Source organism: Papio anubis, chromosome X (assembly GCF_008728515.1).
Source record: "Papio anubis isolate 15944 chromosome X, Panubis1.0, whole genome shotgun sequence".
In the NCBI taxonomy this organism is placed as follows: Eukaryota; Metazoa; Chordata; class Mammalia; order Primates; family Cercopithecidae; genus Papio; species Papio anubis.
In genome coordinates, this window is record NC_044996.1 from 91,076,242 (window position 1) to 91,096,054 (window position 19,813).

Below are 19,813 nucleotides of genomic sequence, written 5' to 3' on the forward strand. Positions count from 1 at the left end.
TCTTAAGATTCACATCACATTATGTGATATTTATTTATTATTTAAAATAATTTAAAAATTTAAAAGATATTTAAATTATATCAGTGGAATATTATGCAGTTGTTTCAAAAAGTTGAGTAAGATGGAACTATGTGTACTGACATGGATACCCATAAATGAAAAAAATGCAGAATAGCATATATGTAAATAAATATATGTATATAAATATTAACATGTATCTATATATCTATATAAAGATACAATATATCATATATAAAAAGTATATCTTTATAAATATTTGTATATTAATTAAAATAATGTCTGGAAAGATTTGTTAACAGCTGTGTCTATAGGTTTGGGGATGGGGTGGATTTTACTTGTACATAGTACATATATACTATGTACAAGTATATATTATTACTTATATAATAACAAAAATGACAAAAAGATAGTGATAAAGATTTAGAAAGATGTCCATGATCTACTGTAAAATGAAAAAATTAAGTTGCAGACCAGTATGTATACAGCACAGTATTTTTATGAATAAAATGTTCTATGTATGTAAATAGATCTGTATAAGCTTCAGAAAAGTCAAGAAGGATAAGCACCGAATTATTAGTGGTTACTTCTGTGATTTGAAGGGGCAGAAAAGGAAAATTAAAGTTCCCACATTATATAACTCAAAAAATAAGTCAGGTCAGGCACAGTGTCTCACGCCTGTAATCCCAGCACTTTGGAGGCCAAGGCAGGTGGATCACGAGGTCAAGAGTTTGAGACCCGCCTGGCCAACATGGTGAAATCCCGTCTCTACTAATACAATTAGCCAGGCATGGTGGCACGTGTCTGTAATCCCAGCTACTCAGGAGGCTGAGGCAGGAGAATTGCTTGAACCCGGGAGGCAGACCGAGATCGTGCCACTGCACTCCAGCCTAGGAGACAGAGCAAGACTCCGTCTAGGGTTGGAAAAAAAAAAAAAAAAAAAAAAAAAAGTCATGGTATTAATGATGATTTTACTTTCTTTTCTTTTTTTGTCAAATTAAATCCCCCCAAACATGATTAAATTAAAAACCGTAACTTTTTTTTTTTTTAAGAAGGAAACTGATAACAGGCATTTTAAGTGAAAATCTAAAAGTTCTTCCTACCCACTAAAACAATCCATGAGTCAGTTTTCATTCTGTCATTAATACAAATATAGACACTGCTTGCAGGTTCTTAGCTAATTCACCAGAGGGCTCTCTTACCAAAGATAGTTTGTCATCTCTACTGAGAGGTTCTGAACACTGCAGCCTAAGTCATGGCCTTCTTAAATACCTGTGACCTCAGAATCTTGTGACATAGACCATTTCATTTCAAAGGACAGAATTTTAGAAGAGAAGGCACTTCTTTAAAACAATAAGGAATTGGTTAGAAAGAACGATACTTACATGTAAACACAATTCGCTGGGTACAGAAGTTATCACATTCAGGTCCCTTTTGAACACTGATATATTAGCAGGCTGACTTGCAGCCACATTAGACAGAAGCTTAGAGCCTGTCTGTTGGAAATTAGGGGATTGTACTGGGCTATCTTGAATTCCACAGTGACTGATGGCTATGACTTCTGTCACTGGACAGGAGAGGGTATCTTCAGCAGAGGAAGAAAATGGAGAGTCTATGCTTTGGGTATCCTTCTGACTCTCGGGATAGATGCTAGAGATGCTGTGCTCCTGATAGAGCAAGTTTCTTAATTTTTCATCCAGAGTTTTAATTCGGTTGTCTGCAAACTCCAGTTTTGGAGGTCTTTCTCCATCTGATTCCAGGACAGTAGTGGATTGAAGGGTAGTTGGTTCAAGGCCAGGGGTCTGAGTGGGAATGACTGTCTTTGGAGAACTTGCTTCAGTGTTCACTGTAGTTTCTCCTTCTTGGGAAATACACTCTGCATCCATAGCTGGCTGCTGTACTGATAAGGTTTGAGGCTTTTGATCAAATGCCAGAGTTGTAAGAGAGTTACCAGCAGTCTGAGTTGATTCGCCAGGATGGGACATAAGTGCATCAGCCTGACTGGCAGTTTGGTGACATGGATACACAGGTATGAATATGCTTGCTTGTTTGGTGAGTCCCTCACATTCAGCTCGAACTGCATGAACTGAAGTAGTAGAGTAACTGCAACTATTAGTAACTGGTGCCATTATCTGCCTGTTATCTTCCACTTGATAAAGTATAGCTGGCTGCTTGGTTTCTACGCTAGCACATTCAGAAATCTTACCATCAACCACATCCTTGTGTTCTGATTTGGAGGTGAAAAGTGCACGGTGGCATGGATTATTTTCTATAGTGAGCAGTGTGTCCCGTGGTATCTCCTTATTACTTGTATTTTTTGGACCTGGAACAATAATAAAGAATGGCTAAGCACGTACTGATAAGTACAAAGCATAGACTAGTGCCCTAAGTCAAAAGGAACAGGAGGAGAAAGAGGCAAATGAGAACCTGTGTGAAAGTACTCTTGTAAATAAGACTCAAAACACACAGAATTCAACCTGGCCAGGAAAATAATATTTTCCTTTTTTCTCATAAATATTAAATAGGAAATGGCTTAAGTTGTATCCTAATATTAATGTCTTCAAAAAAGCTTATGAAAATTCTCATAAGCATAAAATTCCCATGGAAACCAGTTAAAGATATCATATGTATTTTGCATCCCATCCTTTGAGTCTGGACAAAGTGGCAGAGAAGAAAAGCTTACTAGGAAGTGGATATAGGCCAGGAACCGAAGACATGGAATGCTGAAGAGAAGGAGGAGACTGAGTCTCACGGTTTCTTATCGTCTGATTGATACAGAATCGCCACCGACCAACCGGGGATGACTGAGGAGCAGATTCATCTGCAGAAATAATTAGCAAAAAATAATATGCTAAGCGATTTTCAATTTATTTACCTTATTGACTGAAGAAGCCAGGTTAAATAAACAATTTGCCTTGTATCTCCATTTCTAATAGTACTAGAATATATGTAATTGATAAGACCAGCCCTCTCAATACTGACAAAAAGTCTGAAGTACTAAGCACACAATATCTTTAGAGAAGGATTTTAGATTCTACTGAAACAAATATTGCATCAATAGTAATTAGAAACAGGGTACTCTTTGAAAAAACTGACAGCACTTTTCCCATTAAAACCTGTATCTCCTATTCTGTATCCTAATTATGATAGTGCTTACATAAATCTATATATGTATTAAAATTTACAGAAGTGTACACCAAAAGAAAAAGGAGTCAGTTTTACTGTATGACATTTTAAAAAATAAAGTAAAATAAACCCCTACATCTTAACTGCTACTTTGTAAACGTACTCAAATAAGTAATTCTCTTTTAAACTTTACCCAACTTTGTTAGTCAGAAACCTACTCAGATCTTGGCTAACCAGAAAAATAAGATATAGGAGGACTCTGCATTATAACACAGTCAAACTAAATTTCAGGATAATGGTATCTGCTTCTATTACTCCCACACCACCTTTTGCTTCTTTATGTTCCTGTAATTTCTTCAGGGGTGCTCATTTGTCTATGGCTCTTATCCCCCTCCCAGACACTCTTTAATATACCTGAGAAGAATGGAAAGATAAAGTCATCAGAAAAGAAAACAGAAGACCCTAGTTTTCGTTTCTGGAGGTTTATCTGGCATCTGATTTACTAAAAGTTATCAGTGACCAGAGCAAGTAGAAGCACATCATTCATCGTTAGTAGAATAAAATCAAGATATGAATGACTATTGAAACATGAGGCAAACTTAGAAAATGATGACTTTTGTTAAAAAGTTTCTATCCATCTCAAATCAGAAAAAAATAACTTACTACTTAAGTTTCAAACAGTTATGCCATTTAAGGTCATCAGTACTGTGACTGCTTTTCTGGTAACATTACCACCCAACAACTCAAAAATAAATCAATCAGATAAAGAACCAACACTTGAGGAAAAGTCAGGGGATGGATTATTACCTCTCGGCCTTTCAAGGTGTGAGAAAACCTACACTAATAAGTTACCAAATTAATTTATTGGCTAACATCTTTCCCAATGAAGGTGTGTTAAAAGTTTTCAAATGTCTTGCTTCAAAAACCAAATGGTAAATTTTACTAAATATACTTACTGCTGGTTTGAGTAGATGTAGAATTTATCTGTACTTGTTCAGATGACCCTGTCTGAATTAAAAATGAATAGATAAATTAAAATGTTCCTGATTCATATCTGAGAAGATCTGTTTGCTAAACAATTGTTCTCACCTGGCTACTGTTGGAGTCCACAGTAATAGAATCAACTCCAATGGCTCTTTCTGTGGCAGAGTGGACATGAAGGATCTCCTGGGCTTGACCTACAATAGCTCTCAATTCTTCTACAAACTTTTCTTTCTCACTTTCCAGCACAAAGTTATCTTCAACCTGCCCAAAAGTAAAAGTAAGTCTATTCATGAGAGTGAATGTAGTTTATTCAAAGTTATAATATTATATAAATAGTGACTACCATGTAAAGAAAGAAAATTGGGCCAGGCACAGTGGCTAATGCCTGTAATCCCAGTTTGGGAGACCGAAGCGGGCAGATCACGTGAGGTCAGGAGTTCGAGACCAGCCTGACCAACATGGAGAAACCCTGTCTCTATTAAAAATACAAAATTAGCCAGGAACGGTGGCTCATGCCTGTAATCCCAGCACTCTGGGAGGCTGAGGCGGGTGGATCACCTGAAGTCAGGAGTTCGAGACCAGCCTGACCAACATGGTGAAACCCTGTTTCTAATAAAAATACAAAATTAACCGGCTGGGGTGGCGGGTGCCTGTAATCCCGGCTACTTGGGAGGCTGAGGCAGGATAATTGCTTGAGCCCGGGAGGCGGAAGTTACGGTGAGCTGACATCGCGCCATTGCACTACAGCCTGGGCAACAAGAGCAAAACTCTGTCTCAAAAAAAAAAAAAAAAAAAAAAAAGAAGAAGAAAATTAAAATTAAGTATCTAAATCCAAGTGTAACAATAGAATTCACAAAGACCAGCAACAAATGCCAAAGAATACATTAAATAATTCTATTTGAGACTACCAACATTTCTCAGATTGGCACTACCTACCAGAGAAGGAACCAGCATTTAAAAAAATATGTCATTCTATAAATTGGTTATTTGAAGAATATAACTGAGGCAATGTTTAAAACTAAGATGTCCAAAACCAAAAGCTTTTAAATCACAAACCACAAATGAAACATCTTCAAAGAAAATAAAGAATAGCTTGGAAGGCTGGGCACGGTGGCTCATGCCTATAATCCCAGCACTTTGGGAGGCCGAGGTGAGTGGATCACCTGAGGTCAGGAGTTCGAGACCAGCCTGGTCAACATGGTAAAATCTCGTCTCTGTTAAAAATACAAAAATTAGCCGGGCGTGGTGGCTCAAGCCTATAATCCCAGCACTTTGGGAGGCCAAGATGGGTGGATCACGAGGTCAGGAGATCGAGACCATCCTGGCTAACACGGTGAAACCCCATCTCTACTAAAAAGAATACAAAACTAGCCGGGCGAGGTGGCGGGCGCCTGTAGTCCCAGCTACTCGGGAGGCTGAGGCAGGAGAATGGCGTGAACCCGGGAGGCGGAGCTTGCAGATCATGCCACTGCACTCCAGCCTGGGCGACAGAGCGAGACTCCGTCTCAAAAAAAAAAAAAAAAAAAAAAACCAAAAATAGCTCGGAAGACCACTAATTAGGTTAAACATTCCTGAAAAGAATGAAAGAAGAGACAGTTCAGAAAATATTACGTTAAACAAGAACAGAACTGATGAAATAATTGACTTTTAAAATGTTTAATTCTGCTTGGCTAGAAATGCATATACAAAGAAAGCTGGCAGAAACAAAAAGCATTATATGAACTCTTCCTGCCATTCTAGCCCTATCCCCATCACAAAAGGGGAACATGCAAAAGTAACCTAGAAAATAATATAAAATAAATAAAATGAAGGGGGAAGAAATACTAACTTAAGCCTAAAAATTCAAAGAAAATATTAAAAACTAAATGAAACAATAACATACAAGATGTTAGATCAGTGGCTAACACATTAGAATTACAAGGGGAGGCCAACCTGGCTAATACTGTGAAACCCCGTCTCTACTAAAAATACAAAAAATTAGCCAGGTGTGGTGGCGGGCACCGGTAGTCCCAGCTACTTGGGAGGCTGAAGAAGGAGAATGGCGTGAACCTGGGAGGCGGAGCTTGCAGTGAGCCGAGATCGCACCACTGCACTCCAGACTGGGAGAGAGAGCGAGACCCCATTTCAAAAAAAAAAAAAAAAAAGAATTACAAGGGGAGGGATACCCCATTTACCTTTACATCATTCTTACACCTTGTATACCTACATCAAAATATCTCATATACCTCATAAATATATAAACTTTCTATGTACCCACAAAAATTTAAAAAAAAAAAACAGAAAAAAAAAAGAATTACCTGGGAGTTTAGCTTTTTCAAAGCCTGTTATCAAAAATAAAGATAATGTGGAGGGGGGGGGACGGAGCAAGATGGCCAAACAGGATCAGCTCCAGTCTCCAGCTCCCAGCGGCGACACAGAAGACAGGTGATTTCTGCATTATCAACTTTGAGGTACTGGGTTCATCTCACTGGGGAGTGCGGACAGTCGGTGCTGGTCGGCTGCAGCCCGACCAGCGAGAGAATGAAACGAGAGCGAGCATCGCCTCACCACCAAGAAGCGCCAAAGGGGAAGGGAATCCCTTTTCCTAGCCAGGGAACAGAGACACACAACACCTGGAGAAAATGGGTAACACCCACCCCAATACTGCACTTAAGCAAGCAGGCACACCAGAAGATTATATCCCACACCTGGCGGGAGGGTCCACGCCTGGAACCTTCCTCATTGCTAGCCCAGTCTGTGATCTAACAGAGCAGCAGTGAGGCCTGGGAAGAGCCATGCTATGTAAGTAGGCAAAACAAAGCCCTGGGAAGATCAAGCTGGGTGGAGCTCAAGGAGGCCTGCCAGTCTGTAGACTCCACCTGTGGGGACAGGGCAGCTAAACAACAACAACAACAACAACAACAGAAGCCTTGAAACCTCTGCAGGCGCAAAAGCAACTCTGTCTGACAGCTGAAGATAGCAGTGGATCTCCCAACATGGAGGTTGAGATCTGAGAGCGGACAGACTGCCTGCTCAAGTGGGTCCCTGACCCCTGAGTAGCTAACTGGGGAGACATCCCCCACTAGAGACAGACCGACACCCACCTCACCGCGATTGGAGTACACCCTGAGGAGGGAAGCTTCCAAAGCAAGAATCAGACAGGTACACTCGCTGTTCAGCAGTATTCTATCTTCACACAGCCTCTGCTGCTGACACCCAGGCAAAGGGGTCTGGAGTGGACCTCAAAAGCAATCTCCAACAGACCTACAGCTGAGAGTCCTGACTGTTAGAAGGAAAACTAACAAACAGGAAGGACACCCACACAAAACCCATCAGTACATCACCATCATCAAAGACTAGAGGCAAGATAAAACCACAAAGATGGGAGAAGAAAGCAGGGCAGAAAAGCTGGAAATTCAAAAATAGGCGCATCAGCATCCCCCTCAAAGGAGCATGGCTCATTCGCCAGCAACCGAGACCAAAGCTGGGCCGAATGGCAATGAGATGAGAGAAAGAAGGCTTCAGTCCATCAAACTCTCAGAGCTAAGGAGGAATTGCATTACCAAGCATAGAAACTAAAAAAGCGGAAAAAAGAGTGGAAGAGATTGATAACAGAATAATTAATGCAGAAGGCCATAAATGAGCGGGCAGAGGCGAAAACCATGACACGAGAAATAAATTGACAAATCTGAAGCTTCAGTAACCGACTCGATCAGCCTGGAAGAAGAGTATCAGCGATTGAGGGATCAAATGAATGAAATGAAGCGAGAAGAAATCTAAAGAAAAAAAGAAAAGAAAAGAAATGAACAAAGCCTGCAAAAGAGGTAATGGGATTATGTAAAAAGACCGTCATCTGATTGGGGTGCCTGAAAGTGAGGGAAAATGGAACCAAGTTGGAAAACACTCTTCAGGATGTCATCCAGGGCTACAACCTAGTAGGGCGAATATTAACATTCAAATTCAGGAAATACAGAGAGCATACAAAAGATACTCCTCGAGAAGAACAACTACAAGACACATAATTGCCAGATTCACCAAAGTTGAAATGAAAGGAAAAATCTTAAGGGCAGCCAGAGAAAGGTCAGGTTACCCACAAAGGGAAGCCCATCAGACTAACAGCGAATCTCTCAGCAGAAACTCATACAAGCCAGAGAGTGGGGCCAATATTCAACATTCTTAAAGAAAATTTTTTCAGCAAATTTCATATCCAGCCAAACTAAGTTTCATAAATTGAAGGGAGAAATAAAATCCTTTACAGATAAGCAAATCTTAGAGATTTTTGTCACCATAGGCCTGCCTTACAAAGAGACCACGAAGGAAGCACTAAACATGGAAGAAAGGAACAGCCAGTACCAGCCATTGCAAAACATGCCAAAATCTTAATGACCATGAGAACAGGGAAGAAACTGCATCAACTAACGAGCAAAATAACCAGTGAATATCATAATGGCGGGATCAAGTTCACATAACAATATTAACCTTAAATGTAAAAATGGACTAAATGCTCCAATTAAAGACACAGACTGGCAAACTGGATAAGAGTCAAGACCCATCCAGTCTGCTGTATTCAGGAGACCCATCTCACAATGCAGAGACATATTACATAGGCTCAAAATAAAGGGATGGAGGAAGATCTACCAAGCAAATGGAGAACAAAAGCAGGGTTGCAATACTAGTCTCTGATAAAACAGACTTTAAACCATCAAAGATCCGGGTTTGGAATTCGCATAAAGAAAGCAGTAGCAAGACTTACAAAGACTTGGAGCTCCCGCCTGGCCATAATAGGAGACTTCAACACCCACAATCAACATTAGACAGATCAACGAAACAAGAGATTAACAAGGATATCCAGGAATTGAACTCATCTCTGCAGCAAGCAGACCTATGGGTTTATCTAAGAACTCTCCACCCCAAATCAACAAGAATATACATTCTTCTCAGCACCACATCACACTTATTCCAAAATTGACCACATAATTGGAGTAAAGCACTCCTCAGCAAATGTGCAGAGAACAGAAATTATAACAAACTGTCTCTCAGACCACAGTGCAATCAAACTAGAGGCCAGGATTAAAACTCAATCAAAGGCAGCTCAACTACATAGAGCTGAATAACCTGTCCCTGAATGACTACTGGGTACCTGTGAAATGAAGGCAGAAATAAAGATGTTCTTTGAAACCAACGAGTCAAGATACAACATACCAGAATCTCTGGGACACATTTAAAAGCAGTGTGTAAGAGGGAAATTGATAGCACTAAATGCCCACAAGAGAAAGCTGGAAAGAGATCGAAGATTGACACTCTAACATCACAATTAAAAGAACTAGAGAAGCAAGAGCAAGAAACACATTCAAAAAGCTAGCAAAAGGCAAGAAATAACTAAGATGAAGCAGAACTGAAGGAGATAGAGACACAAAAACCCTCCAAAAATCAATGAATCAGGAGTTGGTTTTGAAAAAGATCAACAAAATTGACAGACCACTAGCAAGACTAATAAAGAAAGAAAGAAAGAATCAAATGTTGCCAATTAAAATGATAAAGGGATATCACCACCAGAAGCCCCACAGAAATACAAACTACCATCAGAATACTATAAACACCTCTCACATGGAAATAAACTGGAAAACCTAGAAAGAAATGGATAATTTCCTGGACACTTACACTCTTCAAGACTAAACCAGGAAGAAGTTGAATCCTGAATAGACCAATAGTAGGCTCTGAAATTGAGGCAATATTAATAGCCTACCAACCAAAAGTCAGGACAGATGGATTCACAGCTGAATTCTACCAGAGAACAAGGAGGAGTTGGTACCATTCCTTCTGAAACTATTCAATCAATAGAAAAGAGAATCCTCTAACTCATTTTTGAGGCCAACATCATCCTGATACCAAAGCCTGGCAGAGACACAGCAAAAAAGAAATTTTAGACCAATATCTGGTGAACATGCGATGCAAAATCCTCTCAATAAAATACTGGCAGAGCTGGATCAGCAGCACATCAAAAAGCTTATCCACCACCACCATGATCAAGTGGGCTTCATCCTGGGATGCAAGGCTGGTTCAACATTAAGCAAATCAATAAACATAATCAGCATATAAACGGAACCAAAGACAAGAACCACATGATTATCTCAATAGATGCAGAAAAACGACAAAATTCCAACAGCCCTTCATGCCAAAGCAGCTCAATAAATTGTTATTGATGGAGCGTGCCTCAAAATAATAAGAGCTATTTATGACAAACCCAGCCAATATCATGTACTGAATGGGCAAAACTGGAAAAATTCCTTTTGAACACTAACAAGACAGGGATGCCCTCTCTCACCACTCCTATTCAACATAGTGTTGGAAGTTCTGGCTAGGCAATTAGGCAAGAAGAAAGAAATCAGGGTATTCAGTTAGGAAAAGAAAAGCAAATTGTCCCTGTTTGCAGATGACATGATTATATGTTTAGAAAACCCCCGCCGTCTCAGCCCAAAATCTCCCTTAAGCTGATAAACAACTTCAGGCAGTCTCAGGATACAAAATTAATGTGCAAAATCACAAGCATTCTTATACACAACAGACAAGCACAGAGCCAAATCATGAATGAACTTCCATTCACAATTGCTTCAAAGAGAATAAAATACCTAGGAATCAACTTACAAAGGGATGTAAGGACCTCTTCAAGAGAACTACAAACCACTGCTCAGTGAAATAAAGAGGACACAAACAAATGGAAGAACATACCATGCTCATGGATAGGAAGAATCAATATCATTGAAAATGGCCATACTGCCCAAGGTAATTTATAGATTCAATGCCATCCCCATCAAGCTACCAATGAGTTTCAATACAGAATTGGAAAAACTGCTTTAAAAGTTCATATGGAACCAAAAGAGCCCGCATCTCCAAGACAATCCTAAGTCAAAAGAACAAAGCTGGAGGCATCCATACCTGACTTCAAACTATACTACAAGGCTACAGTAACCAAAACAGCATGGTACTGGTACCCAAAACAGAGATATAGACCAATGGAACAGAACAGAGTCCTCCAGAAATAATACCACACATCTACAGCCATCTGATCTTTGACAAACTTGAGAAAAACAAGAAATGGGGAAAGAAGTTCTATTTAATAAATGGTGCTGGGAAAATTGGCTAGCCATAAGAAATGAGAAAGCTGAAACTGGATCCTTTCCTTACTCCTTATACGAATTAATTCAAGATGGATTAGAGACTTAAAATGTTAGACCTAATACCATAAAAATCCTAGAGGAAAACCTAGGTAAAAGAAAGGTACCATTCAGGACATAAACAGGCAAAGACTTCATGTCTAAAACACCAAAAAGCTCTTGGCAAAAAGCTAAAATTGACAAATGGGATCTAATTAAACTAAAGAGCTTCTGCACAGCAAAAGAAACTACCATCAGAGTGAACAGGCAGCCTACAGAATGGGAGAAAATTTTTGCAATCTACTCATCTGACAAAGGGCTAATATCCAGAATCTACAAAAGAACTCAAACAAATTTACAAAGAAAAAACAAACAACCCCATCAAAAAGTGGGCAAGGATATGAATTAGACATTTCTCAAAGAAGACATTCATACAGCCAACAGACATATGAAAAAATGCTCATCATCACTGGCCATCAGAGAAATGCAAATCAAAACCACAATGAGATACCATCTCACACCAGTTAGAATGGCTGATCATTCAAAGTCGAAAGGAAACAACAGGTGCTGGAAGGGATGTGGAGAAATAGGGCTACTTTTACACTGTTGGTGGGATTGGAAACTAGTTCAACCATTATGGAAAACAGTATAAGCGATTCCTCAGGATCTAGAACTAGATGTACCATATGACGAAACCATCCCATTACTGGGGATATACCCAAGGATTATAAATCATGCTGCTATAAAGACACATGCACCATTATGTTTTCTTGTACACTATTCACAATAGCAAAGACTTGGAATCAACCCAAATGTCCATCAGTGACAGATTGGATTAAGAAAATGTGGCACATATACCATGGAATACTATGCGGCATAAAAAAGGATGAGTTTCGTCCTTTGTAGGGACATGGATGCAGCTGGAAACCATCATTCTTAGCAAACTATCACAAGAACAGAAAACCAAACACGCATGTTCTCACTCATAGGTGGGAACTGAACAATGAATCACTTGGACTGGGGAAGGAACATCACACACGGGGCCTATCATGGGGAGGGGAGGGGGAGGATTGCATTGGGAGTTATACCTGATGTAAATGACGAGTTATTAGGTGCAGCAGACCAACATGGCACAAGTATACATATGTAACAAACCTGCGTTATGCACATGTACCCTACAGCAAAAAGTATAATAATAATAAATAAATTTAAAAAAAAAAAAAAAATGATGGCTCAAAATAAATGGAGACAGAATTATAGGGGATAAAAGACAGAATGCTGAAGGGAAGATAATTTAGTCTTACTATACTTACCATATAGTCTGCAATATCCTCTGGCGCATCACCATCAACATCAAACTTGAAGGTGACCATCTTGTTGTTGTGTGTCTCCAGCTGACACTCTACCATGTTATCTCCAGAGGTTGACACCTGAGTACAAACATTTCACTGGTTTAAGAGTCAGTCACTGTCTTTTCTTTGCAAATTGTGCAGGGCACATCTACACTAGTTCACATACAATATATGTGGAAAATGGCTTAAATAGTTCAGAATCTAAAAAGACTATGTTTTCCCTTGGTGGAATACCATCTAAACAGCCATTCTATGACTAATCTAACAGGTTCAAGTTACTCAGTAAAAAATAAGTTATAAATGTGATCCTGTGGTAAAGAAAACAATACAACTTTTATAAGAAAGCAAAAAAAAGTTATAATAGTCACTAGAGCTATCTGCAATGCAAAGATTTAAATTTAATAATTCATTTCCAAAATTCTCTTAATCTATAAATTGACTAAGCAAAAGAAGAGGCACTGCGAATGGAAATGTAAACTGGATCAATCTTTATGGACAGCAATCTAGCAACATATATCTTGAAATTTTAAAAATCTTCATATTTTGACCCATGAGTCCGACTCCTATGGATCTAATAAGGAAATAATCAGGGATAGATACAAAGATTTATGTTCAAGGATTTTGTTGCAAAGATATACAGACAGCCAAAAAGAGTAAAAGACAGCAAGTTAGAAAAAGGACAGACTGGGAAAAAGATGGAAAGAAAGAACATAAACCAAGAACATAGGGAATGATTAAGTTATTTCTCTGTATAAGCAGCTATTTAATATAGCCATTTAAAATGTCATGTTATCGAAAAATTAACGATACAGAAAAGCATACATGATATATTAGGTTTTTAAAAATAGAGGATATAAAATTATATATAGGTTGAAGCAGTCAACTGAAATGTACATCATACTGGTTAGAGATATGGGCTTTAAAGTCTGATTTAGGTTCAGATCTGACATTATCACTTGCTAGTTGAGTGATCTTAGGCAAATTACTTTGCTCCTCTGATTTTTTTTGTTTTTTTTTCAGATGGAGTTTTGTTCTTGTTGTCCAGGCTGGAGTGCAATGGCACAATCTCGGTTCACCGCAACATCCTGTCTCAGCCTCCCGAGTAGCTGGGATTACAGGCATGCACCACCATGCCCAGCTAATTTTTGTATTTTTAATAGAGATGGGATTTTATCATATTGGTCAGGCTGGTCTCAAACTCCTGGCCTCAGATGATCCACCGGCCTCGGCCTCCCAAAGTGCTGGGATTACAGGAGTGAGCCACTGTGCCCGGCCCACTCCTCTGATCTTTAGTATCTTCATTTGTAAAGATGAGTATACACTACGACCTATCATACAGGGTTATTGAAGGATTAAATGATAAAATGCATGGATAACATTTAGGGTGCCTACCACAAAAGAACTCAGTAGATTTTTGCTGCGATTACTAGTACTATTACAACCTTAATAATGTAAAACACTACATGTACATACAGGAAAAAGAGAGAAAAACAAACTAAAACATTAATAGGAGCTATCTCTGAATGGTGGTTACAAGTGGATTTTATTTTCTTTCTTATATTTCCTAAGTTTAACAATGAACACATAATACTCGTATTGGAAAGTCTGTAATGGAGAGAAGGTTAGTTTAGAGAGGGTTTCACAATATTTTACAACTCACTTCTGTAGCACTGCCCCTCTCTGACCCTCCAGACCTCTATATGTACTCTTAACCAAACCATATTTACAAACTGACCTGAAGGACGGTAAGCTGAAATTTAGTCCCCTTCTCTGGTCGGGGACAGGAAGCTCTTCTCTGTTTGATCCGATCCTGTTTGCCATTTCCACTTGGGTTATCAGGGCTACTGATGTTTTCCTTCATAGTTGCCACATCTTGATTCAAGCTAGCAATATTTTTAAAAAAGTAACTCATTCCAGTCTTGACAGTAAAATTCTAAGAAAAACTCCCAATTATAAAACCATAAATAATGAGTTTAAGAAAAATTAATAAATACTACAATCTTTTTAAAAGTTATGACTGCACAACTCTGTGAATATACTAAAAGCCATTAAATCACGCACTTTAAATGGTGTATGATTTATATTTCAATAAAGCTTTTTCAAAAAGCTGAAAAATTAAGATCACACTGTATTTATTTAGCAAACATCTCACAGTGATGAGAATGAAAGAAAAACACTGCCAGTGATAGACCTCTGTGAAACCTTTTATCATGGGGTGCTCTTGATCGGTTTTATCTTGTTTGTTTAGGGGTTACTTTATTTATATCTTCAAATAAAACTTCTAAAACCAAAACAAATTATCACTCAAAATATACCTGTTTATGTAATGAACTCAACAGGGTAGACCAGGTATGGGAGACAAGAATAGTGTTCTGCAGGAGGCAGAACAAGAAATGAAAATGAATGATGTAAAAAGAGCTCAACATTATTCATTCTAATTAGTTACATTTTACAGGTCTACATCAATATTATTATGAAAGGGGAGGCTACCTTTTAGTTTATCTGTGTCAAAGGCATTTTTCAGGTTTTTCTTTAAACTCAAACATATTTCAATAAAAAAATTTCAATAAACACATTTGGAATTTAAATTACAAGCTCTAAGTTTCAGATATCTTTTTGAAACAGGTATCTTTCAAATAAATTTAAGCAAGTTATTTCTCCTAAAAACAACTCATGAAGCATCTATATATAAATGTACAAGAAGAGATAAAAATAACTCCTAAATGTTTTATGTCCATATGACAAAGAATTTGCATAAATATAAGTAGTGGAAGAAGATACATTAATACTGCCCTTAAGAGATTTTTAAATACAGAAATGGCAGTAACAAGTAATCAGAGGATAAAAGGAATATAATTTTAGCCAATGGACTATATCATTCACATTCCAAAGTTACTTAACACACCAGTTTAGGGTTTGGGACAAGATGGCAGAAACTCAACTTTCCCTGCTCCTCCCCTCTAAGTACAGCTAAAAGTTCTAGAAATAATGTAGTGGACAATGACAGGAGGGCACAGAAGAGTGAAAAGATGAAAGTGGACTGGCTAGGGACCCCCAGGACTTGAGGAATATCATAGCAACTTGGTATCTTCCAATTACCCACCCAGTGAATAAAGGCAGTACAGGCAGTGTCTCCCAATTCCCAGTCCAGAGGCAAAGGCAGCCCAAGCCCAGTGTCTCCTGATCCCCAACCCAGCAACAGAAGCGGACTTAAGTAGGCCCTGTCCTTCCCCAGTGGCACTGGTAGGGGCCCCACCAGTAAGTAGAGCATAGCCTGTAGAGCAGACCTGGGGGAGCAGGCCTAGGGAAGCACTCTCCACCTCTTGGCCCAGCAGTGGGGGCCAGGGGGTCCAGGTGAACAAAACAAACCAGAATAGCAGCACTGTAAGGATTTTGAAAACTAAATTGTCATCAGAATCATGGCCCACAAAAGCAGGCCAGAACCTATGCATCTAAACAAGAGTGACTGCTTGCTAACATAGAAAATTTCAATAGGCGGGGCATGATGGCTCGTGCCTGTAATCCCAACACTTTGAGAGGCTGAGGTGGGCAGATCACCTGAGGTCAGGAGTTTGAGACCAGCCTGGCCAACATGGCGAAACCCTGTCTCTACTAAAATAAGTTAGCTGGGCATGGTGGCATGTGCCTGTAATCCCAGCTACTCAGGAGGCTGAGGTAGGAGAATCGCTTGAACCCGGGAGGCGGAGGCTGCAGTGAGCCAAGATCACTCCACTGCATTCCAGCCTGGGCAACAGAGTAAGACTCCATCTCAAAAAAAAAAAAAAAAAAGACTTAAATAGGATCTACAGTCACCTGACATAATATCCAAATGCCCAGGAGACAAATGAAAATAAACTCCTTTGTCATACTCCCAAAACTAGAAAAATTACAACTTGAATGCAAAAAGGTAATCAACAGATGCCAACACCAAGATGAGTCAGTTATTGAAATCATCTAACAAGAATACGATGAGGCCAGGCACTGTGGCGCACGCCTATAATCCCAGCACTCGGGAGGCCGAGGCGGGTGGATCATTTGAGGTCAGGAGTTCGAGACCAGCCTGGCCAACATGGTGAAACCCCGTATCTACTAAAAATACAAAAATTAGCCAGGCGTGGTGGTGGGAGCCTGTAATCCCAGCTACTTGGGAGGCTGAGGCACAAGAATCACTGGAACCCAGGAGGTGGAGGTTGCAGTGAGCCGAAATCTTGCCACTGCACTCCAGCCTGGGCAATAGAGTGAGACTCCATCTCAAAAAAAAAAAAAAAAAAAAAAATAAGATGAATCAGATATTGGAATTATCTAACAAGAATTTTATTTATTTATTTAGACAGAGTCTCACTTTGTCACCCGGGTTGGAGTACAGTGGTGTAATGTTAGCTCACTGCAACCTCTGCCTCCTGGATTCAAGCAATCCCCCAGCCCCAGCCTCCCAAGTAGCTGGGATTACAGGCGTGCACCACCATACCTGGCTAAATTTTGTATTTTTAGTAGAGACAGGGTTTCACCATGTTGGCTGGGCTGGTCTTGAACTCCTGACCTCAAGTGATCTGCCTGTCTTGGCCTCCCAAAGTGCTAGGATTACAGGTGTGAGCCATTGTACCCGGACTCTGACAAGAATTTTAAAGCAGCTATCATCAAAATGCTTCAATAAGCAATCACGAATAATCTTGAGGCAAATGAAAAAACCAAAATCTTATAAAAGAAATAGAAGATTTTAAGAAGAACCACATAGAAAGTATAGCACTAAACAATCACAGAAAAAAAAAAAAAACCTCACTAAATAGGCATAATGGTAGAATGAATAGGACAAAGGAAACAATCAATGAACTTGAAGATAGAACAATAAAAACTATCCAATCTATATTTTATACAGAAAAATACTAGTTTTCAAGTACTAAATAATAATACAATTAAATATCTAGTTGTAATTTATTTCTTTAGATTAGCTAGAATTCTACTCTAAACTCTATTGTTTCTTCCTTCCTTAACCCTTTACCAGCTTTTCCTAGAACAGAAGGGTATAAATAAACACAATAAGAAAATGAACAATTAATTTCACAATCCATATGATCCCTACTAACATAAAAAAGCAAAAAACAAATCTAGTAATATTTTTATTAAACATCTTTATTAAACATTCACACAAGTACAAGAATACAGAAGCTTCTCTAGTCAGGATGCACTAAGCACCTAATGAGTACACAAACTTCAGCATATCCTCATTGTTCTCATGGTACTAATTTGAAGATACTTACCTTCGAACTAAATCTGGTTTTAGAAGAGCTGCTTGTTCAACTCCAACTGGTTGGGATACAGGCTGTAAACAGTACAGACAAAAATCTTGCTATGATAACAGTAAAATTCAAGCTAAATATACGATTTGTTACTATTCAGAAAACATGATAGTTTTGGTTACCTTGCAAACCTGGTAGAATATCTATGTTATTGGATGTCTGCATCAATCCTAATTTAACATTATTACCAAAGATAAATAAAATTTAACAATACACCAAGTACATCTTATAAATGAAGATTTTTCATTTGAAAAAGTTAGCGCTGTTATATGTACTTTTGTTTGAGTTATTTTTCAATGGAAGACACTACTACTGAGCTTCCAGTCCTAGTTGTAAAACTACTACTTAAGAGAAGAGTTACTACCACTCTACAAGAAGATAAATCAAATGCTTAGGCATTAACTTAATGTGTAGTCTGTCTGTCTCGCATCTCTTTTCTCTAGATGATTTCAACTATCCCTTCAAGGAATTAGTATTCAGCAGCTGCAACATTGGCTTCTACTGGAAAATAATTTTACATTTACCTAATCCATCCTCTATGCACTGCCACTAGTGATAGCAGAGTGATCTTAGAATGCAAATCTAACAAAATTGATAATTTCCTTACCCAGTTTATACCCTATATGATGGCTCCTTATCTTCTGTAAGATTAAGGTCCTTCAGATGGCAAATAATGTTCTCAATGAACTGGCCTGTACCTGATTATCCAGCCTTATCTCTCTGTTTGAAGCCACACTAAACTGTAGCTCCTCTGTATAAATTAGGCTCTTCTGCATACTGTGACTCTACTTATATTCCTCCACTTCCCTAAACTATTTCAAACTATTTCATCATTCTAATTAACCCATACTGAGAAATTTTTTCCTGGATAAATTAGACTAGCTTCTAATTATAGATTAGATAATTAGCTCTTTAACATAATCACTGTTTAAACACTGAGAGCAAATATTTCAGCAAATAGTTTTTTTTGTATACTTAAGATTCAACAAAATGTATGTGATTTAACTAATGTTTGTATAGTCCCAGTAAGTTGGAACAGTAACATGGCATCCTAATGCATAAATCCAGAGACAAGTGTATGTACTAAGCAAAGAGAAACAAAACATAGTTATTATATAACAATATGGAATTATATTTTAATCACTTGCAATTATTAATGGGGTTATTAATGCTACTTTGTGCTAGTGCTCAGAATCATGGCTAATGTTTGGTTTATCCGCCATCATATCTGATAGCTACAAGTCAAGCTCTGTCATAATATTTCTAAGGGTTTCAAAATTAATATTTACAAATAGGTGCTGGGCCATTTTTGCAGATGTCTTTCAAATTTAATGAAATGTTTCATTTTTACTTTCATTTGTTTGTTTTATGTTTTGAGATGGAGGCTCGCTCTGTCACCCAGGCTGGAGTGCAGTGGTGTGATCTCAGCTCACTGCAACCTCCACCTCCTAGGTTCAAGCGATTCTCCTGTCTGAGCCGCCAAGTAGCTGGGACTACAGGTGCGTACCACCACACCTGTATTTTTTTTTTTCTTGTATTTTTAGTAGAGACGGGGTTTCACCATGTTGGCCAGGCTGGTCTTGAACTCCTGACTTCAAGTGATCCACCTGCCTTGGTCTCCCAAAGTGCTGGGATTACAACCGTGAGCCACCACGCCTGCCCCATTTTTACTTTTGTTTAAAACTGCAGTCAGTCCTTTTTATCTGTGGATTCCGCATCCGTGGATTCCGCATCCATGGATTCAGCCAATCTTGGATTGAAAATGTAATATTCTGGCTGGGCATGGTGGCTCACACCTGTAATCCCAGCACTTTGGGAGGCCAAGACAAGAGGACTGCTTGAGCCCAGGAGTTTGAAGTTACAGTGACCTATGATTACACCACTGTAGCCCAGCCTGGGCAAC

General features: G+C 38.8%; 1 protein-coding gene across 7 annotated transcripts in view; it reads right to left on the reverse strand.

The window, feature by feature from the left end:
• Positions 1 to 19,813, reverse strand: part of WNK3 (WNK lysine deficient protein kinase 3) — a 165,693-nt gene that overhangs the window by 51,320 nt on the left and 94,560 nt on the right. For all 7 annotated transcript variants that reach the window (XM_031660810.1, XM_021932693.2, XM_021932692.2 and 4 more), the window contains 7 exons: positions 17,872 to 17,933; positions 14,349 to 14,496; positions 12,575 to 12,691; positions 4,234 to 4,389; positions 4,101 to 4,152; positions 2,702 to 2,839; positions 1,404 to 2,341 (listed from right to left, as the gene is read on the reverse strand). In XM_031660810.1, coding sequence (XP_031516670.1) covers positions 1,404 to 2,341; positions 2,702 to 2,839; positions 4,101 to 4,152; positions 4,234 to 4,389; positions 12,575 to 12,691; positions 14,349 to 14,496; positions 17,872 to 17,933 — 1,611 coding nt within the window. The remainder of the gene's footprint in view (positions 1 to 1,403; positions 2,342 to 2,701; positions 2,840 to 4,100; positions 4,153 to 4,233; positions 4,390 to 12,574; positions 12,692 to 14,348; positions 14,497 to 17,871; positions 17,934 to 19,813) is intronic.